We start from the raw sequence: 22636 nt of genomic DNA, 5'->3' as shown, positions 1-22636 counted from the left end.
GTTCTATCTACTGATCATTTGACCACATAATAGTGTCCCAAAAAACACATTAAGAGCATTTATGGAAACAGTACAATCATGGTAAGAAGTGGGGGGAAAAACAAGTTGAATTATCTGGTCAATTGTTTTTGAAAATTTGGAATAAAATGGAATTTATATATGCAATACTTTTCCAAGTGCCCACAGGTGTCATTAATATTGAACTATTTGCATTTTTTGCAAATTCTTGCAACCTCTCCTCTGTCCTCTCCTCTCAGCTCTGTGTAAACAGATTATCAGTGAATATTTGTTACGTGACCGTTCATCTCAGCAAAATCAATCATGGCTTCACAGTGTTGCTGAGGAGCAGAAATGTAAATGGAGAATAAAGTGACTTTGACTGAAATATCACAATTTTAAGCTTTGTTTTGGTTAATTTTTCCAATGAAAACTTTTGCAACCCATGATCCATTCAAGCACTGTCAGGAAGTTCAAATTGAGACAAAAATGCCTGTTGTTACAGTTTCTTTCTACCATAAACGGTGCATCTCTGGCAATCCATTAAAGAAAACATACTTTGGGGTTCAGAGGGTTAAAAAAGGAACGGATCGAAGATGGAAAGTAAATAACGATGCTTACCTGCAACATGACGGTGACATGTACTTCCTGATCGAGCGTAAAAGCAACATGTGTCCACTTTATGAAACCACAGGCTGCAACAAAAGGCAACCACTCGTTCATTTTCAGAACACAATGCCTGCAGCTGAAGATTTCAGCTCAGTCAGACTTTAAACCAATTATTTCAAAGACAACATGAAGGGGAATCTAAATGTTACACATGAAAGTAAAAGAGCTGCACTGGGCATAAAGCAAGAGCTGCTTTCAGCCATCAGAACTTCATGAATGAACACAATTTAAAGCAACAGCTGAACAGTTAGGGGGCTAACAATCAAGTGATTAGTCACCTGTGTTCAACATGTACTGCCCCGCCCATGTTTTCTCTCCATCCCTCTCTCTGTTCTTATGCTGGAACATTTTCTCAGCATGCATTTCGGCTTGAAAGGAAAAAGCACAGATGGAATAACTTATATTAACAATGGTTCAGTCCCGATACACTGCCTATAAAAAGTATTACCCCCTCTTGAATGTTTCACCCTTTTGTTGCTTTTATATATGGAATCATGGTCAATATAATTTGGCTTTTTTGGCAAGAATTTGCAAAAAAAAACCTTTAATATCAAAGTGAAAACAGATTTTTACAAAATAATGTATATGTTTAAAACATATAAGTTGAAGTAAATGATTGCATGAATATTCACCCTGTTTAAAGTAACTGATCAAATTCAACAGAGTTTCATCTAGTTCATGCCAGCAGTGTCATAGTTAGTGATATCAAATCAAATCAAACTTTATTTATATAGCGCTTTTCACACATAAAAATGCAACACAAAGTGCTTTACAAAAAATAAGAATAAAAACAGACAAGAAAAATGACAAAACCCACTCCTCCCTCCCCCACATACACATCTGCATGTATACATACACAAACATGCACACACACGCATTTAGTCATGCACGCACACAAACACACACTCAGACTCACACATAGCACATATTATCAATATATTGATTGATTGATTGATTGTATGAGTATGAGTGCAGTTGATGTGTGTCAAGTCATTATCAGCAAGAAGCTTCTGTGTGTGTGTGTTTGTGTGTGTGTGTGTGTGTGTGTGTGTAAGGTGTGCATCGATTTTGAAGATTTTTGAATTAATTTTTCAAAATATCATTATTTACGTAGGATGTGTTGCAGCATTGCACTGTTTCTGATCGGACGCCTTTCAGGGAAGCTCCGCCCCATTGTGTGATAGGCCTACACCTGGTCAGTAACACAATTCACTCTGGATTTCCACCCTGACTCATCTCATCTGTAAGTCTATTTAGCCTACCTATCTTTCAGAGTTTTAAAGTGCGCTACAAGGTTCAATTTTCCAATCATATTCAAATAGTTTCCAGTGAATATCAATGTTCAATGTGTATGTGCTGGATGGTGTGGTACCTTATGAAAAGTAAGTGTTTTATGGAGTTGCAGACGTTGTTGTAGCGTGATTAGCATGCTATGCTAAGTGGAGATTTAGCTTTATTAACTTCTTATGTTGCATTACTATGTAATTCAGGGATGACATTAATGTTGCTTAGTGTAATGCCCATAATAATTTGATATGAGACACTTACATGCAATATAGTATATCAGCTAATTAGGTTCATGTTAATGTACTTTTATTGCAGCATACTGCGTAATGTGCTATCTCACAATTAGCATGCTAAGCGGAGATTTAAGCCATTTTCTTCCGCATCAGTTTGATCCATTGAAAACAGTAAAAAAAAACTTTATTAACTGATAGCTGAGCATAATACGGACGGAAAGATAGTGTTTCTTTGCTATTTAAGGTTACACTAGCAAGAGGCATTACCATTACCTACAAAATACAATCTCGCACTATACCAATACATACTTCCTACGGGCACTGCACTTATATAAGTTAAAGTAAATGATTGCATAAATATTCACCTTTAAAGTAACTGATCAGTTTCATCTAGTTGATGTCATCAGCTAGTGAAATGGAGATCACCTGAGTGCAGTTCATGTGTGTCAAGTGATTATAGTATAATATAAAAAAAAACATTGCAAAGAAGCTGATTGGTCCACAGAGATATGTGACATCACCTTTTTTGTTAGCGGAGACCTTAAAACTGCACATAAATATATACATATAGTATGTACACTATACTGGAATAATTATTTTTATTTTATGATTATAATTATAGGGTTTATTTTTCCTTAATTAATTATTAATATTTATTAAATGTATTTAAAATATTTATCTTTATTATTCATTTGTGCTCCTGCACTATTACATTTTATATATATATATATGTGCATATGCTATTGTGAAAACATGGTTAAATAAAGCATTATTATTTTATAAAAACAAGTTATTTTCTTGTTTTGTTTTTATTTGTGTATATTTTTCACAACAGGCTCTTGCAATTTAGTTGTATCTCTTCTGAGTAGATATTATATATGTGAGCTCCAGTCTCTGGTTCATCACTATTCCTGCTACAATTGCAAGATGAAGACAGAAGAACACTCCAAGCAACTCAGAGAAAAGATCAGTGAAAAGACAATACAAAAAAAAGTTCAACTCATTGGACTGTGAGAGTTCAGTTTAACCATCATTAAGAAATGGAAGGAGTATGGCACTTGTTTAAATCTGCCTAGAGATGGCCGTCCTCACAAACTGAGTGACCAGTAAGGTGTCCTATGAGCCAGCATGCACAATACCAAGGCTGCCACTAAGTGGAATGCAGCCATCACTAATGTTATTGAATACAGCTGTGCTTTTCCTATAATCATGTCAGAATATCTGCTGTGAAAAAGCTCTATTGTATTCCTGTTTTCACATTAACAGCTTCCTCTTTTGACATTGAAAATAATTACAAAAGCTGTCAACATATGCTCGGTTGACCAAACCGTTTTATATTTTGCTGATGTTCACACAAAGAGAAATAATAAACCAACTACTTTTAGTCAAAATAAGGTCTGTCTTCTTTTAAAAGCAGACTAAAACATCCGTTTTCATTAGTTTTTAATTTCAAATTGAATTAAATTTTAAAAATGGATAACTTTGCAATAAGAAATGTTTCAATTTTGACAGTACCATTTAAAAAAGATTTGTTGGGGTTTATTTGAATTAATTATTTAAAATGAAATGAATTTTAAAAAATAGATAATGCTGTAATAAAAATATTTTAATTTTGACCGCTATTTTTAAAAAAGAATACAATATTTTTGCATTGATTTGCATTCAATATTTTTAATTAAATTAATAATACATTTTTTTTTATTTTGACAGCAATATTTAGATATACTAGGATGTTTTTGCATTAATTCACATTAAATATTTGAAATTAAATGAATTTAAAAAATGTTATAATATTTTTTATTTTATTTTAACAGCATTAACAGTATTTATTCAAATATACTACGGTTTCTTCGCATTAATTTGCGTTAAATATTTAAGATTAATTACATTTATAAAATTGTTAATGTTATACCTTTTTAATTTTGACGTACTAAATGCTATGATTATTTTGCTTTCATTTGCATTAATCATTTAATTGTAATTTAATTAGGTTTTTAATTTCTCTTTTATATAAATTGTATATCCTTTTAATTGTAATACATTTAAAACGTACATGCTTGATCATTTTAATGTTTTATATCCTACTTCATATTATCTAACCTTATACTGTATGTTTTTGTATTTTAGTTTCTTTTGTCATATATGATATTTGCCTATTTTCTTTAGTTTACTTTGTTTTTCATCTATTGACACACATTGAGTGTACGCCTGTATGAAATATGCTATATAAATAAACTTGACTTGATTGACTAGTCATCAACATCCTTTTCAGATGGACAATTATCTGGTATGAATGTACAAATAAATAAACCCCCAAAATACATTTTCTAACTGTTGATTTGTTTGCCCTCTGATTAAATGGTTGCGAGAGAAAAAAAAAAAATTGGTTTTCCTGTTGGACGAGGTTTTTCACATCACGACCTCAATTTCATATTTTTGGAACAAGAGTGGAATGACTCATTTGTTGTGAAAATGACGAGGCGGAAATTAAAACCAAATGAAATGCGTCCCTGTCTGTGTCGCCCTGGTTTAATCTGACCCACGCCATTAACTGCGCTGTGTTTTCTCCAAAACAGCAGTGAGGTGAATGTAGCACAGAGGGTCCTGTTGGAAGGAAGAGAGAGGCTGAGCTGCAGAAATACATGTTTATTCAGCTGATGGAGCTCTGCTGGTGTACGATAGGAGAGGTGATGTGACTGAACTTCCAAACAAGTGCTCACTGCTGGCGGGGAAAGTGTAGTGATAAGGTTTGACATTCTGCTCGGGAATCCACAATGATAAGTGTCTGTATCTTTCTCTATCACAGCCCATTATTAACCACTGACAGCTGCTTCTCTGTACTGTACATGTTGCTATGGCTCACCAGTCATCCTACAGGAAAACAGAAAACCTAAAAGGCCTCAAAACCAGTGAAACGGAGACTTTGGATTCCTTTACACTGAGTGATAAAAATGATCTTATATGTTAATTGAATGGGTCCATGAAAGTCTTCGTCACAATCTGGGTACTAACCTCTAGGGCAGGGGTCTCAAACTCAAATTACCTGGGGCAGTATCAAAATAACCAAAAAAAGACGCAAAATAACAGAAAAAAACTGAATTACTTTAAAAGACACAAAATTATTTTTAAAAAGACACAAAATGACCCAAAAAAGACACAAAATGACCAAAAGAATACACAAAATTACTAAAAAAGACAAAAATACTAAAAAAGACAGAATTACCAAAAAAGACACAAAATTATTTTAAAAAGACACAAAATGACCCCAAAAAAAGTTTTGGGGTTTTTGCATGGATAATAATCACATAATAATAATAATAATAATAATAATAATGAGAACATTCTCAAAATATTGATTTAGTTACTGAAAATAACAAGAAACTTTCTCAAAATAATGAGAAACTTTCTTAAAATAATGACAAAACTCTCAAAATACTGATTTAGTAACTCAAAATAATAAGTTAAAATCTCAAAATAATGAGAATATTAGGATAGGTAGAAATAAGCAAAAGGGTTCAGCCTATTTTGTTTTTTAATTATGGAGAAAAATTTGATTTTTAATATGCACATCATATAGCCGTAAAAAAAAGATCATTCATCCATTCATTCTTTAAAAAAACATAATTGTTTAGCAGTTTATAAAGGTGACAGACTGACTTACTATTCTTGCGTTTTCATTATAAAGATTGAATATTTGATTTGTCCGTGAAAGGATGTGATTTAAAATTGTCTAATGATACTACTTAAAGTTCTGTAGCGACTTTAGCCCCTGTTAAAGTCCTCTTGGAACATTTCTGTCATCTCAAAAGAAGCATTAGTATCATGAAAAAGACTCATTCAAAGCCACTTCTTCCAGCTTTCTCTTTCCATCTTCAGATCCTCTGCTCTGCTTTCCTGACCTGATCAATAAGGTTCCACATAATTATCAGACGAGGAACAAAACAGACACCGCTGCAGGCAACCTTCAAAGAAAGCAAAGTCCCCTGGATGCATAATGGCAGAGAGCTAAATTACCCGTCTCTCATTAACATTCCCCACACTCACCTCCAACAATACATTTGCCGTGCTGCGAGTGGCCGCACTCAGCGGGGAGATGGATTTCTCACTTTTCATGTCAGAATATTTTAATGTGTCATCAAAGTGGCAGCTCATTTCTGGCCCGGCGAAACACTAAGCCCGAGCCAAACACTGGAACAAGAAGTCTGTCTGAGGGATAATATTAGCATACTGCCTCAGCGCGGTTTGATACGAAAACCAATTCAGACAAGACTTTATTTATGGTGCAGTCATTGTGGACCTTTGTGGCGCTGGCATGAAACAGATTGCAGCACAGGCTGTGGATGCATGTAGTGTGTCTGAGAGAGAGAGAGAGAGAGAGAGAAGCAGGGTGGGTTTCTTTCTCTCATTCAAGTAAAGCACCGTGTCTCTTAAATCCGAGTTCTGTTCAAACACTGCAGCTTATCAGGCCTGTACTCCTCAGAGAATCCCAGAAACAGCCCTTTTTTCTCATATTTCAACACTGGAAACTGGAAGCTCAGAGGACGTTTAGGAGCAGCTGAAAAAGTTAAAAGGAACAATTTGACATTTTGGGAAACATGTCAGAGTGAGATGAGGAGATCGATATTCATTTAATCTTTGTGCTCCTTGTGTAGGAATCAGTCCGGGGAGATTAGCACAAAGACTGGGACCAGAGGGAAACACTTAAAAAAAGCTGATTCACCGAAAAGCAGAGAAATAAACTCTTAATTTGTCTCATACACGTATCTTTGAGAAAGGCACTCTTCTTTAAAAAGGCACTTGCTTGTGCTGTATTTCTTTTTCTGTACAGAGCAAATCAGAAGTCAAAAGTCCTCACAAAAAAGTTATCTTAGCTCCTCTAACTCTGCGATGATAAAGAAGAATATTTAACAAAATATCTCTTTTAAAAAATTCAACAGAAAAAGGATGGTATGGAAGCCCTATTTTGCCAGAAAAAGAAATAAAATGAAAACTGATGAAAATTATAATTCTGAGATATTAAGTCAATATTTTGAGAACATTTCTCATTATTTTGAGAATTTTTCTCATTATTTTGAGATTTTCTCATTATATAAGGTTTCTCATATGTCTCACATGGTCCTTTTTTCTTTATTTTTCATTTTATTTCTTTTTCTGGCAAAATAGGGCTTCCATACCATTCTTTTTCTGTGGAATTTTTTAAAAGAGACATTTTGTTAAATATTCTTGTTTATCATCTCAGAGTTAGAGGAGCTAAGATAACTTTTTGTGAGGGCTTTTGACTTCTGATTTGCTCTGTACAGAAAAAGAAATACTGCACAAGCAAGTGCCTTTTAAAAGAAAAGTGCCTTTTTCAAAGATGAAACATCATCTCAAAACGCAACGCCCTCCTGACAGGTCTGCCAGCCTGCACAGTGAAACCGCTTCAGATGACCCACAATGCGGTGGCGCGCCTGGTCTACAACCAGTCAAAAAGGTCACATGTCACACCGCTGCTCATCCAGCTCCACTGGCTACCTGTTGCGGCCGCATCAGATTCAAATCTCTCATGCTGGCCTACAAAGTTATACCTACTTAAACGCCCTGATTCAGACATACCACCCCAACTCAGGAACATTGACTCACTCCCCCATTTCAAATCACAACTCAAAACACATCTGTTTAAAACTGCTTATTCCCTCTGATGACTTTTACCCTGTCCAATATATCTATTGTATTGTATTGTTATTAATTCTGTGTATTTTATTGTATTTTATTGCTGTTTCTTTCCTATCCTTTTGTACGGTGTCCTTGAGTGCCAAGAAAGGCGCCTCCAAATAAAATGTATTATTATTATTATTATTATTATTATTATTATTATTATATGCTACCTCACCACCGTTTTGCTCTTCCAATGAACGGCGCCTGGCTCTGCCCCCCGTTGGTCCAAGGCAATCCAGACTCTTTGCACTTCTTGTTCCCCGCTGGTGGAACCACTACCAGTTCCTACCAGAGCAGGGGCGTCCCTCTCTGCCTTTAAAAACCTCCTGAAGACCTTCAGCTCTTCAGAGAGCATCTTCTCTCCTAGCACCACATGACAACTCTACTCCTAAAAGTATTGTCACTAGCACATATTGCTGCACTAACGCCTCTTATTGCACTATACTTAGATTTTTTCCCCTTTTTCCCTGTAAGTTGCTTTGGATAAAATCGTTTGCTAAACGACTAAATTAAATGTAAATGTAATAATAATGACTAAGTATGCTTGATTGGCCTAGAGGTTTAGGAATTGGGCTTGTAACTGTAGAGTCACCGGTTCGAATCCTGGTACTGACAGGTCTAGGTGCCCTTGAGCAAGGCACCTGACCCCCCTGCACAGCTCTGAGGTTGAATTTCCCCATTGTGGGATTAATAAAGTAATCTTCTTCTTCTTGATGATAAGCTGTCCATGTGAATCAGCTGTGTTAGTGGCACTATTTCAATAACTGTTGTAATTGTTGACAAGAAAGCCAATCAGCACATTACTCAAAATATCATACTACTTCTTTAACCCATGAGGCCTAAAACACCTGTAAAACCTCTGGGCGATTTTAAAATAACCCCCTAAAACCTAAAAAAGTTTTTCTGGAAATTCAACAGAAGTGTCAACGCTTCTACTAAATAATAGATTTTTCAGCCTCTGTAGCAGATAGAAATGGAATTCAAAAAGTATTTGAGAGCTTATACAAATACTACAAAACGACGTATCCGCTTTCCAGGCTTCAATGGGTTAACACGACATACATGTACAGTGAGTAGTAACAGGGCCCACAGTGGTTCATCTCTCACGTCACAGCTCTGAAGACAGAACCATCTCACCTGTGGTTAACAGCCACCACCAGCAGCTCTTCACCAGCCAGTTCCTCTGAACTGCTGCTACAGAAAAAGCACTTCTGCACCTCTCTGTCCGCAGTGACTCATTTCCTTTTGCAGTCTGAGCGCTTCAAAGACTGCAGACACTAGTAGGGCCACAACCACGGCCACTGCACCGGCTCTGGTATTTTTACTTCACAGGCGAGAGAGATCTAATTCTTGGCCGTTAAACCGACAATCTGAATTCTCTCACTCTTGTTCCGACTCGTAATTAAGCGTGCATGTCTTTCCTGTTCTTGATTACTTGGAAAGAGAGGAGTCACCTTTCACAGAAGCGGGGTGTCTGTCACCGCAGCATGAACCGCCGCCTCTGGCCTCGCACCTGCTGTCTGCAAACGCAGGGAGACTCAGAGTGTGAGGCGTGTTAACAGGCCCGGACCCCAGTCTGTCCAATCACAGCGCTCCTGGTGACATGTGATCCAGTTGTGGCTAACAGCTGCATCGTGTTTTTGGCACCGCCACGCCTGCTGTCAGAGGAATCTGTCTGCAAAATATTTTTTTTTTTGGCAAGTTTGAATCAACTTCCCTGTTGTGAATGTGGCCTGAGCAGACGAGTGACTCAACAGTTAGAAACCTGTTTTTATAACCCTCAAAAGGATGAGAAGAAGTCTCAAAATACTGACGAAATTCTGAAAACATTGACTTAGTGTCTCAACATAATGAGGAACTTTGTCAAAACAGTGACTTAGCATCTAAAAATGAGAACATTCTCAAGATATTGATTATCGCAAAATGAAAAACTTTCTAAAAAAGTATATCAATATAATAATAAATAAATAAAAAATAATGATTTAAAATCTCAAAATAATGAACAATGAATGAATTACAAAATAATGAGAAACTTTCTCAAAATAATGACTTAGTACATCAAAATAATAAGAAACTAAAAAAATGACTTAAGATCTCAAAACAATGTCAAACTTTCTCAAAATGACTTATCTCAAAAATAATGACGTCATATCTCATAGTTTCTCATTCTCTTATATAATTAGAAACGTTATGAAAAAGAATGACTTATCTGAAAAAATGAGAAACCTCAAAATAATTAACTTTCTCCAAATAATGACCTATTTCAAAATGATGAGAAAATTCTCAAAATAACGAGAAGCTTTCTCAAAATGACTCAATATCTCAAAATAATGAGAAAAATTCTTAAAATAATGAGTAAATATCTCAAAATAATGAGGAAAATTTCTTAAAACAATGACTTAGTATATCACAATAAAGAGAAACTTTCTCAAAATAATTACATAAAATCTCAAAATCATGGGAAACCTTCGTAAAACAGTGAACTTTCTCTAAATAATGACTTGGTATCTCAAAAGAATGTGAAAAATCTAAAAATAATCAGGAAATTCTCTAAATATTGATTTAGTAACTCAAAATAATGACAAACTTTCTCAAAACAATGACTTCCTCTCTCAAAATAATAGGAATCCTTCCTTAAAACAGTGAAGTTTCTCAAAATAATGCCTTAGTATCTCAAAAATAATGAGAAACTTTCTCAAAATAAACATGCTACAGAATCTGTTTGCAAAATTCAAAATACTTCCTTGTCTTTTTTTTTTTTAGTAAGTCTGAATAAACTTCTCCCTTATGAATGACTCAACAGTTAAAAAACCTGTTTGTCCTTGTGGTCTGCAGGAGTGGACATGAACTCTCACACATGCTTAGTTCCCATTACAGACTAAATTACAGCTGAGAGAAAGAAGCTGCAGACTCTGTTTGCACTCACATAAGTCATTCCAGGGAGAAGAATGTGTAGTGAATTTAATGGAAAAAATACCAGGATATGAGCTACAGTAGCAGCTTTCTCAAAATGACTTAAAACCACAAAATAATGAGAAAAATTCTCAAAATAATAACTTACTATCTCACAATAATGAGAAATGTCTGAAAATATTGATTTAGTATCTCAAAATGAGAAACTTTCTCAAAATAATTACATAAAATCTCAAAATATTAAGAAACCTTCGTAAAATAGTGAACTTTCTCAAAATAATGACTTAGTTTATCACAATAATGAGAAAATTCTCAAAAATATAGTATCTCAAAATGAGAAGCTTTCTTAAAACAATTATCATTATATGCAAGAAGATTAGGGCCAGGTAGGAGAAAAAAATCATGAGGAGGAAAAAAAATTAATTAAGCACTTCAAAAGTCGGAATGCAATGTTGAGAAGAGTCAAAATATCGAGAATAAGGTCAACTTTTTGAGTTTGGTAAAGAAGACGGCAAGCTACAACCTGATTTTCCTCAATACGTAAGATGTGTTTAAAATATTCACATAAATTACATAAAAGCAGATTTTCCCAAAACAATAGTTGTGGTAGCTACTAGCAAGAATGTCTCATTAACGTGTCGGGGGATGTTAGTTCTACTACATCCTTAAATATTGAGCTTATTGCTCATTTTATACAACGAATCTGTGAATATCTTTCCAAAAGTTTATTTTTTTCTCAAACTGCATAATGGAAAAAAATTCTCTTTTTTCCCTCCTACCTGGCCCAAATCCTCTTCTGTATGATTATTATTTCTGAAGTAAGGGATCAGCTGAGAGCCTGCTGAGCCCCTCTGGTGCGAGACTACAGGATTTAAAATTTCGAAATTTTCAAGACTTTGCACGAAACCCGTCTTTCATTTAATTCTTGGCAAAAAAATGAGTTATCAGATCTCCAACATATTTCTGTAATTACATAAAATCTCAAAATAAGAAACCTTTGTAAAATAGTGAACTGAAATAATGACAAAAGTCTCAAAATATTGATTTAGTATCGCAAAATGAGAAGCTTTCTCAAAATAATTACGTAAAAATCACAAAATAATGAGAAACCTTCGTAAAATAGTGAACTTTCTCTAAATAATGACTTGGTATCTCAAAATAATGTGAAAAATCTAAAAATAATTAGGAAATTCTCAAAATAATGAGAAACTTTCTCAAAATAAAGATGCTACAGAATCTGTTTGCAAAAGTCAAAATACTTCCTCGTCTTTTCTTTTTTAGTAAGTCTGAATAAACTTCCCTGTTGTGAATGTGGCGATTTGAAGACGAGTGACTCAACAGTTAAAAAACCTTTTGTTGTTTGTCCTTCTGGTCGGCAGGAGTGGACATGAACTCTCACACATGCTTAGTTCCCATTACAGACTAAATTACAGCTGAGAGAAAGAAGCTGCAGACTCTGTTTGTACTCACATAAGTCATTCCAGGGAGAAGAATGTGTATTGAATTTAATGGAAAAAATACCAAGATATGAGCTACAGTAGCAGCGATGGTCCCCAGAGGACATCAGTGATTTATTTATTCCCACCACAAAGCTACTGTTAACACCCAGAAAAGTTGATGAGAAAAACAGCTTTATTTCAAAATCGCTGCTCGCTGTAGTAATGAGAAAGCACGAGGCAGAGTGAACGCCCACCCTGCAGATTGTGAGGTGGGCCAGTTGTCTCGCTGCTGACTGATTCTTCTCCTCCAACATAAATAATCTGTGGCTGAATGATGCTGGCAGCGCTCCAGAAGGGCTAAATTGGAAAACTTGGAGTAATTTGGCCTCTGATGGGAAAGTGATATCCATACAGCTGAGTTGCTACAGGGAATTAGTGTCTGTGTTGTTTTTTTATTACCTCCGCCAAGCAGGTTATGTTTTCGGCTCGGCGGGATTATGGAAAAAAACGCTGGCACGATTTTCATGAAAGTTTGTGTGGAAACAAAGTGTGGAGCAGAAATGATTAAATTTTTGGATTTGATCTGAATCACAGGGCGGATACACAATTTAATTTTCACTTTTGCTGACATTGAACAATAGGGAATTCATGCTGCGCTCCCATGAAAATCCTCAAGTCTTAGAACAACCCTGAAAAAAAGGGAACATTTTGGTACAAACATCATTCCTCAGTTTACTAAATAAACAAGGCGTCTTAATTTATTTGGGGGCTGTAAAAAGTTACTTTTTAAGTAATCTGATCTTAAAACAAGGATTTTCTGCTAATTTTCTGCTTATATTAAGTACATTTCACTTATTTTGGGGCTGTAAAAAGTTACTTTTTAAGAAATCTCACCTTAAAACCAGCATTTACTGCTTATTTTCTGCTTACATTTAGTATATTTCACCTATTTTGGGGCTGTAAAAAGTTACTTTTTAAGTAATCTCATCTTGAAACGAGGATTTTCTGCTAATTTTCTACATATATTAAGCATATTTCACTTATTTTAGGGCTGTAAAAAGTGACTTTTAAGTTATCTCATCTTAAAACCAGGATTTTTGGCTTATTTTTAGTCTTCTAAATGCATCTGTAGACACGCCTATTTCTAGATTTACCAATCTTAATTAAAGAGATCTTGTCAAGTGACGTTATCTTGCTGCATGGACAGATCATTTCACTTGTTCTGAGTAAGTTTTCCCTCAGATCTAGTGTTTTTATCTTGGTTTTAGACACCCCTTTTTGCAGTGCAATTAAACCTAAGTTGCATGTCTTTGGACTGTGGGAGGAAGTTAGAGGAGAACCAAGGCTGATATGGGAGAACATGAAAACTCCACACAGAAGAGGTGCAGGATGGATTCGAACCTGTGAGCCTTTAGCTGTGTGGCTAACATACTTACTCACCCTACACCACCACTTTATCATATTTAAATGGCTATGAATGCAATTTAAAAAGAAATAAAGAATTAATTTATACCCACCGCAATCAACCCACATTGTTTTACGAGCGAGAAGTTTGATTGCACATTATGATCATTATATGCAAGATTAGAGCCAGGTAGCAGAAAAAAATTATCAGAGGAGGATAAAAAAAATTAATTAAGCACTTCAAAAGTCGGAATGCAATGTTGAGAAAAGAGTCGAAATATCGAGAATAAGGTCAACTTTTTGAGTTCGTTAAAGAAGACAGCAAGCAACTACCTGATTTTCCTCAATACGCCTAATATATGTCTAAAATATTCACATAAATTACATAAAAGCAGATTTTCCCAAAACAATAGTTGTGGTAGCTACTAGCAAGAATATCTCATTAATGTGTCGGGGGATTTTAGTTCTACTACACCCTTAAATATTGAGCTTATTGCTCATTTTATGACATTGATGAAAATAAGGTTGTAGCTTGCAGTAACTGTTCGGATAGAAAACAATGTTCCTCTGATGTCTTATTGACACAGAAACAACCAATTTCTGAATATCCTTCCAAAAGTTTACTTTTTTCTCAAACTGCTTAATGGAAAAAAAAACTTTTTTTCCCTCCTACCTGGCCCAAATCCTCTTCTGTATGATTATTATTTCTGAAGTAAGGGATCAGCTGAGAGCCTGCTGAGCCCCTCTGGTGCGAGACTACAGGATTTAAAATTTCGAAATTTTCCAGACTTTGCACGAAACCCGTCTTTCATTTAATTCTTGGCAAAAAAGTGAGTCATCAGATCTCCAACATATTTCTGTAATTGCAAACTGCATTACTAGAAGAGAGAAATCTCAAGAGATGGATACAGATTTCTACATATACAGTCATGGAAAAAAACATATTAGACCACCCTTGTTTTCTTCAATTTCTTGTTCATTTTAATGCCTGGTACAACTAAAGGTACATTTGTTTGGACAAATATAATGATAAAAATAGCCGATAAGACATTTTCCATGGTTTTGTTTTTTCCATTATTTTGGCTATTATCAAGAAAACCATGGAAATGTCTAGATATCAGCTCTTAAATTAAACTCTATTCTCACAGCTACTTTTGTTATATTTGTCCAAACAAATGTACCTTTCGTTGTGCCAGACATTAAACTGAACAAGAAATTGAAGAAAATAATGGTCTAATATTTTTTTCCATGACTGCATTTCTCTAATTGCAAACTGCAAACTGCATTGCCAGAAGAGAGAAGTCTCAAGACATGGATTCTGATTTCTACACATGTTCGGATCCTCGTGAAGACACACAGACACGTATATATAAATGACACGGAGTCCAAACGGTTCACATTTAATGCCCTGGGCTTTATTGTCTTATTTTAGTGAGAGTTCTGTCACATTTTTTTTAGTCTTTTCAGCCTCCAGGTGGGACAAGTAAACCTCAAGGATATATCCTGCCATTGGACTGGGCATTCAGATTCTGACAAAGACGAGAAGCACTACTAAGTAATGCTGCCTTTGTGCCTAACTCTTCACAGAAGAGAGTACATAAAATTCCCCAAAGGAAGGCACCCAATACTTGTGGTTTTTGGCCTTGCAGCCGTCTGGAGATTATTTTTTCAAAGAAAAAAAGAAAATAAAGAAAAAGGGGACGAGAGAGAGCGAGAGAGGAGAAAACTGCTGTTTTCCCGACCGCCCCTCCGTCCCCTCATTAGCATTTTTTGTTATTAAAAACTGGAATGATGAAACACGTACAGCGATTACTGCCCATTCACCTCCCTTATCACCTATGCATGAACAAGTAACAAATTAACAAAAGAATGAAGTCTTTCAATTAACGAAAAGCTTACAATCAAGTTTACCACAAGAACAAGAAAAAAATACAAAAATAACTGAATTTTTGTTTTACAAAAATGTTTGTGGGATAAAACAAATACAAAGGGGACTCCGCTTGCATGAAAATGAAGAACAAACCCCTTTTTAAAAAAAACAAAATACAAAAGCAGCATTAATATTTATCAAAAAATCATGAACAAAAAACATCACAAAAAAATAGTGCTTTAATCAGAAGCAGCAGAGGCTTCTGGGAAGAGACTTCATCCCTGTTTTGTTACTTGTGTTTGGGACAATGTTAATGGAAGCTCCCAGGAAGAGAGGAGCGCCTCTCTTCAAGTGAACCGCAGTCACCCGCCAACACACCGCCTCATCTTCCTCCTCCTCCTCCTCCTCCTCCTGGCTCTCCTGGCCTCCCGGTCTGTATGTATGTCACCATTGATTTTCACATGATCCACAGAGAGAAGCACAGGGACCCAAAATAAACGTGGGGGAGGGAACCTGCTTTGTGTTCACAATATACAAAAATACCCAGGAGTCCGTAGCTACCTAACATTTACTACAGCACAGGAACCAACAAAGGTACAGTGTACAAATAAAAAAACAAAACAAACCAAAAACAAAACAAAAAAACTGTAAACACAGCACAATAAATAGATAAAAACAGCAGGCTCCGCACCATGCACATGATGTGATAAAACTCTTCTCTATACAACTCCCACATCTCTCACACTCGCCACAGGTTACTTGGCTTACTTTTTTTTCCTTTAAGTTTGACTCCCAAGTGCAAAACATCACAAATGGACAGTTCTGTATTCAAGTAATATATATACAAGGGGGATATTACAAATATGTAGTTACTGTACAGATACTAATTTTGCCATATTCATAATTTACAGATGTCAATCTTTTTACTTTTTAACAGTAACAAAAAAACAAAACGAAACAAAAAAGTTTAAAAAGTATGAGAGATGAGAATTGCAAGCGAGCGGCCGCGGCCGTCCGTCGTTCTGTCAGTCTGCATCAGAGTCCTGCTGTCCCTTTTGCATTCCCGATGCTACGATGCACAGCACCTAAAGAGTGGACTCCTCGCTGCACCGCTACTACGTCACCTCCATGGCCACTGTGTTGTCTGCTATACTGTTCAGTGCTGGCTTGTCTTCTTCGTGATTATCCCTGTGGAGGAGAGGAAGGAGGAGATTAACGCTGGTTGTTTTTTTCGCGTTTTATCTCCTGTGTGCTGTGTTACTTTGTCAAAACGGTATCTTTAACTGTCCTACATCTCAGTCAACAGATCTCTCCTCTCTGTGGGAATGCTGGAGCGCTCTGACGTAACGTTGTTTCAGCTCCTCTTTCGGGCAGATTTGTGTGGATTCTCAGTTATCTCTGGCAGACACTGCGTTGGCAATATCTAGATGCCAGGTCCAACTGAATACTTAAACCAGGGATTGCATGTTAATGCAAAGGCTTTAGTCGTGCTCATCCACAAACTATCATCACATAAAGGGTAATCTGATAGTGCTACAAGAGTGACAAACTCACAATAAAGTTCTCTTTTTTCTGCACATTTAAATAAATATGCACGTCTTTATCAATGTGCATTTGCTGTCTGCAACACGGAGGCGTTGTTTGAGACAATGCCACAAGGAACTGTCGTCTGATCGCCCACTTCTGCGCGGAGGATTTAAGTCTGTGCAGCTGCAGCTCTAGTCTAAACCAGCCTGTGGCCAAACGTCTGTTTGTTCTGCATCAGAAAGAAGTCATTCAAAACTAAATCTCTTTTTTTTTTGTCATTTCTTATTGCGGTAATAAAGCCTCACCTTGAGCCCATGTCCATGGGCGATGCTCCGGAAACTTTGGGCATCTGCAGGTTGGTGGTGGCGGACAGCTTTAAGGCAGAGGGTGGCACGTTGCCGAGGGTCCGGGGAATGTGGCGTCCGGCCAGGCTGGCGGCCGACGGCACGCTCAGACAGATGTTGTTCCCGATGAGGACCTGAGTGGTGGCGGGGGTGGCGTTGGCGGCGCTGCATCCCAGGATCCCCAGCGCTGCTGCTGCGTGGGCGCTGGGGGTGGAGGTGAGGGAGGTGGGGACGGCGTTGGCGGGCGCGGGGGTGGCCGAGTTGGAGGAGGGCTGGAGGAAAGTCGGGGCCACCGAGGTGGTAGTGTGTGTCGACTGGTTGGTCTGGTGGAGGGCTGCCGTGGTGCTGGAGAGGTGCAGGCCTTTGAAAACACCTGGCGGACAGAGAAAGAGCTCGTGAATGCAAATAAAAACAAGAGTAATGAAAACAAGATTGAATGTTCGACCGAATGTTCCTATAACAGTTTTCATTAGCTAGACGTGAAGACTTTGGCACATTCAATAACAATAAACCGGTTTATGACGCACCCCTGCACAATCTAATACAACAGCCATGAAATAAATCCCATCAGTGTGAGGCTTATAATGTTGAATTTTGTTTATGCTGTCAGCGAGGTGTTGATGCAACACTAAGGCCATTTTAACACAGTTTGTGTTGTTTTGATGTTTTCCCTATCCGAAATTATAAACATGAGCTCTTCTAATGTTGGGTCCATAATTACAACAGAGTTCATACAGGTTTTTAAGATTAAAATTCAAGCACTTTCAAGGTACCTTAGCCAAAAATGTCAAGACTCTCAAAGCCTTTATCTCATCAAAAGTTTATAGAATTCTGTACCCACGGCAATGCATATGTATCACCACTTACACACTACATTTGTATTTATTTTGATCATGATTAACAAATATGATGACAGGAGTTTTGTGACGACGAAAACACCAGATTATGATGAAAACCAACTATCTTTTTCAAGGAGTATATTCAAATTCAATCATTTTCCTACCCTCTAAAATCAGGCATTTTCCAAACGTTTTGCACTTTGTAATAACCCTGTTACATATATGTAGTTGGGTGTTTATTACACAACATAAATAATTGCTTAATTTAAAGGATTTTTTGAGATCTCAATGGGCAAAAGCATCAGGTGCTTCACAAAAAAAAGGAAGGAGAGTTCATTAAGCAAAAAGGACTGGGCCGCTTGTGAGTGCTTTGGGACGGCGCCTGCTACTCGTTAAGTAGGAATGATGAACGAGTCTCCAAAAGTCTCCAATAACACCAGAAAAAGTCGCTAGATTTGTCGATTATCGCTTTTTTGAAAAAGAGTCACTAGAGGGGTCTGAATAGTTGCTAAATATTGTCTATTGTCACATTCAAACTCTGTTGGTTAGCCCCCAAAAAGTACCTGAATTGGAACCGAGGCCAAGGGGAACTAACTAGTGAGCTTAGCCAAAACACTCAGCCGCTTTCCAAAAAGTACTCAGAAAGTGCTCAGTGGAAACACGCCTTATCTTCTCCATTTAGAACTAGGACAGAAGTCAAAGCATTTTCATTGATAAAATAAGTGACACTCACCTGCACCTGCCAGGACCCCGTTGACTCCACTTGCCAGCACCAGCTCCTCTTTGGACTTGAAGGCCAGCAGCTGGTCTGTGGTGATGACGGCCGAAGCAGCAAACTGGGCGCTGGCCTGGTCCAACGTCTTGGACACGAGTGCCTGGATGGAGCCCAGACAGAAAACATGTGGGCCTGGGCCAGAGACTTGACCGCTGTGCTAAAATGTATGAAACTGCGGAGTCAGCACTCCGGCTGCCAGACAGGAACTGAGCCAGTGGCATCAATACTGCTCGTGGGAATGAGATTGTGCCCCATTTCCGAAGGATGGGTGAACTGACCTTCAACTGTAAATGCTTTCCACACTGGGAGAGCTCTGGCTCATTCAGTTCAACCAAGCTCCCATTTACCTCAAGTACTGACGTGTGTGCACAAAAAAAATGCTCAAAATGATAGAAACAGCTGACCAGGATGGAATATCAACACCTCTTCCTCTCACAATACTTTAACAGCTATAACAGCTGTGTTAAAAGCGTTTTAATGGGAGCGCAGGTGTGATAAAGGCTCTCAGCTGTGCGTCCATCCTCACTGACCTGTGTGTTGTTAGTTGTTGCAGGGTTGTTGGCTTGTTGCTGCTGTTGGCTCTGCTCCAGCTGCTGTTTCTGCATCTGGGCCAGCTGCTCCTGGTGCTGCTGGTACTGCTCTGCCGTGAACACTGGGGACAGGAAGGAGAAGGTACACCGTCAAAACCAGAATTTGGACATCGTTTACTCTGCGGTTCGGTCAGTTCACTTGACTAGGGATGGGTGTTTGGAAGAAACCTGATAACTCGCTTATCTATAACGTTAATGATCAATTAATGGCTGCATGCATACATGGGCAAAATAAAAGATATACATACAGTACAATGCAAAAGCCTGTTTTGATAACGGGCACTTTTATTTTTAAAGGACAAAAATAGATTTGATCCTGTCAATCGTAAAACTAAATCAAGTGAGATTAAACTGTAAAGATAACGTCAAGAGGTTCAATGTTCTATGTTTTAGCCCCCGAAGAGGCATGAGGTTAGTTTCTAAGGTAATCTTGCATATTTAAGTGTATTTTGTGTTTAAATAAGTTTTGGATCAAATTAAACCTAGTAATTCATGCCAGCAATGTTTGATACAGTAAGCTAGTTTTGCTCAAATTAATCCTCTTGTATTTCTGTGTGTGTTATAATTATTATTGCAACTTTCAGTTTGAAAACTGTATCTTCATCCAACTTCACTCTCAGCTCATTGGCTTATTGCTTATACACAGTCATATACACAGATAGATAAAAAGTTCCATGTGATCGACCAAATTCTTAACGACCATTAATCGGTCATTGATTCATTATTCCCATCCCTAGTCCAGACTCTTAACAGACATGACAGGTAGCACTTTTGATTAGTATGAAGCTACCAAGTTGCCAATTATTTGTACAGAAATTCAGCATTTTTTATCTCAAAAATTCTCATTTAGTCAGAAGGAAAAACCTCTGAGAAACGAAAAGTAATACAACGTAACTTTAGGGCTATTTAGCTTCATCAAACAGCATTTAATCAACATGCTCCCAGGATGCTCCTCAGCTGAAATAGCAGTCACTGACATAAACGGATTTTCTGTGTGTATAGAAAAAGCTATGCCTCAGTGGGCTTTCAGACAGAAAGAGCACTATGGCACAATAACACCGAGGTCTAGTCGGTGTGGGCGTGCTGCTACAGGGTACAGCAAATGAAACACAAGCTAGAAAGTTCAGTTTGAAGGCTTATCAAACACAAAGTTACAAACACTCAGAGGTTTACTCTCCTGAGGCGTGACTGCTCGGCTCTCGCTCAAATTTGCACAATGATGCAAGGTACACGCTGTAATGTATTCTACCTGTGTGGTCATTACAGTGTGTTGGGAGGGAAATTTGCATTGAGTCATGGAAAGAGTCAGGCAAAAACCACACAAAGAGTAAAGTAGCATATATTATAAAGGCAGTATTTCACTGTATCACAAAGGGAAAGAACTCGTCGGTGTAAGTGATAAACTAAGTGTACGACTAGAACTTGGTGTGTTTGTGAGGTTTAATCTTCAGTCCTAATGTGTAAACACTGACATTGCAAAGAAGATATGTGGCATTTTATTACTCAGAGTGTTTAAACATCAAAGAGCAAACTAAATGGTTCAGGTGAGCCGTGAAATTTGTCCCAAACTGTTCACACACTTACTGAGTGTTTTATAGTCAGACTGCTCAGCCCAATGAGCAAACAAATAGAGAAAAGTTATGCTGCTGTGTTTTGGCGTTGTTATGGGCACGCCGTCCCTGTCCTCTGCCTTCTCTGGGAGATGCTACTCGCTTACTTTTGCACCCAAAGGAACCCTACTCGATCTGCAGTGGTAGTTTTATCCACTACACTATCAGAAATAGTCTTGTAGAATTGCGGTTTGAGATTATGTTCTTTACATTGTGTGTTTTTCCCCACATAGACAGAGCGAGGGAGATAAGCAGACACATATACACACACAGGCAGACAGAGCGAGACTGACAGACGGAAGGAGACAGATGCAAAACACGGAGTAAACACAATGCAAACGCAAGGCAGCTAAATGAAACTCAGCTCTCATTAAATTTCATCATTCACGCAGGTTTTTTCCTTCTCTGTCACAAAAACTTAGCATCAGTATGAAGAAACAAACTATACTTAAATTATTTGACAAGAAAAATAAAAAAAATCTAGTTTTGTGAACAACATGAACAAGGCCAAACAAAAGCATGACGCAACAGAGATGCCTTCACTGACAGCCTTAGTGCACCTGCTCCAACTAAATGAGGAAAGGAAGAAAAATACAGAATTTGTCAGAATGTGCTGGGATTAGGGCCGAGATAAATGGGTTTCTCTGGAAAAAAAAAATAGCAAAACAAAGTGAAGCCGACTCATGATTCCATACTGTGGACATACGCTACAACAAATTATATGTATTTTTCAACCTCTTGTCACTTAAATTACTGGAATGATTTTCTAGGTGGCGACTGTTTATTATTTCACCGAACACAGGCATCCATCACAGAGATGAAAAAAACCTCAAATAAGTTTCTCTTTTCCTTACACACTTAATTTCAAATTGGATACATTCAGCAGGCCACTATCTCATAACTAGTTTGAAGAGTTCAATCAGCAATATGTCCTGACAATCACAGGTATATTTTTCTTGCAGGGAACCTATTTTACTTTGGAATAACTACTGAGAAACAAATTCCTCCAATATTCTTCAATTATCATATCGATTTCAGGGTTTTTCCAATCATAATAAGGCTTAGGCATGAACCTAAGCCATTTTGGGCACATCCTAAGCCAAATCAATGTAAAAAAAAAGCAATGTGACAAGCATCAAAACTAACCAAATGACTTACTGACCTAGAGGTTGTTGTTGGTCCCCAGTGGATTTCTTTAGCAAGTTATGTCCTTAACCCAACTGGGCCGGATGAAATGATTGCATGTATATACGGGCAGAGCTGTACGCACGCTCTGACCTTTAAGACCGGATGTGAAGTCTGCTTGTTTCGGATGACCTTGTTGTTTTAAGACACACAAACGATGAAAAGCAACGGGGTCTGCTGAAATATCATCCAGAACACGCGCGTGCACGTCTATGACATACAGTGACAGACGACCTGAGTGACATAGAGGCAGACTT

The 22636-nt window shown here is 37.4% G+C and overlaps 1 protein-coding gene across 2 annotated transcripts in view; it reads right to left on the bottom strand.

Annotated features, from left to right (window-relative positions):
* Positions 1-15032: 15032 nt before the first annotated feature.
* The window catches only part of LOC131961865 (enhancer of polycomb homolog 1-like), a 33200-nt gene continuing 25596 nt past the window's right edge, over positions 15033-22636 (bottom strand). For both annotated transcript variants that reach the window (XM_059326779.1, XM_059326778.1), the window contains 4 exons: positions 19525-19646; positions 18953-19094; positions 17342-17753; positions 15033-16697 (listed from right to left, as the gene is read on the bottom strand). In XM_059326779.1, the coding sequence (XP_059182762.1) occupies positions 16625-16697; positions 17342-17753; positions 18953-19094; positions 19525-19646 (749 nt within the window). In that variant the 3' untranslated portion in view covers positions 15033-16624. The remainder of the gene's footprint in view (positions 16698-17341; positions 17754-18952; positions 19095-19524; positions 19647-22636) is intronic.

The sequence above is a fragment of the Centropristis striata genome, chromosome 23, assembly GCF_030273125.1.
Source record: "Centropristis striata isolate RG_2023a ecotype Rhode Island chromosome 23, C.striata_1.0, whole genome shotgun sequence".
NCBI lineage: Eukaryota > Metazoa > Chordata > Actinopteri > Perciformes > Serranidae > Centropristis > Centropristis striata.
Note: the sequence above shows the minus strand (reverse complement) of the source record. Positions and strands in the feature narration are given on the sequence as shown.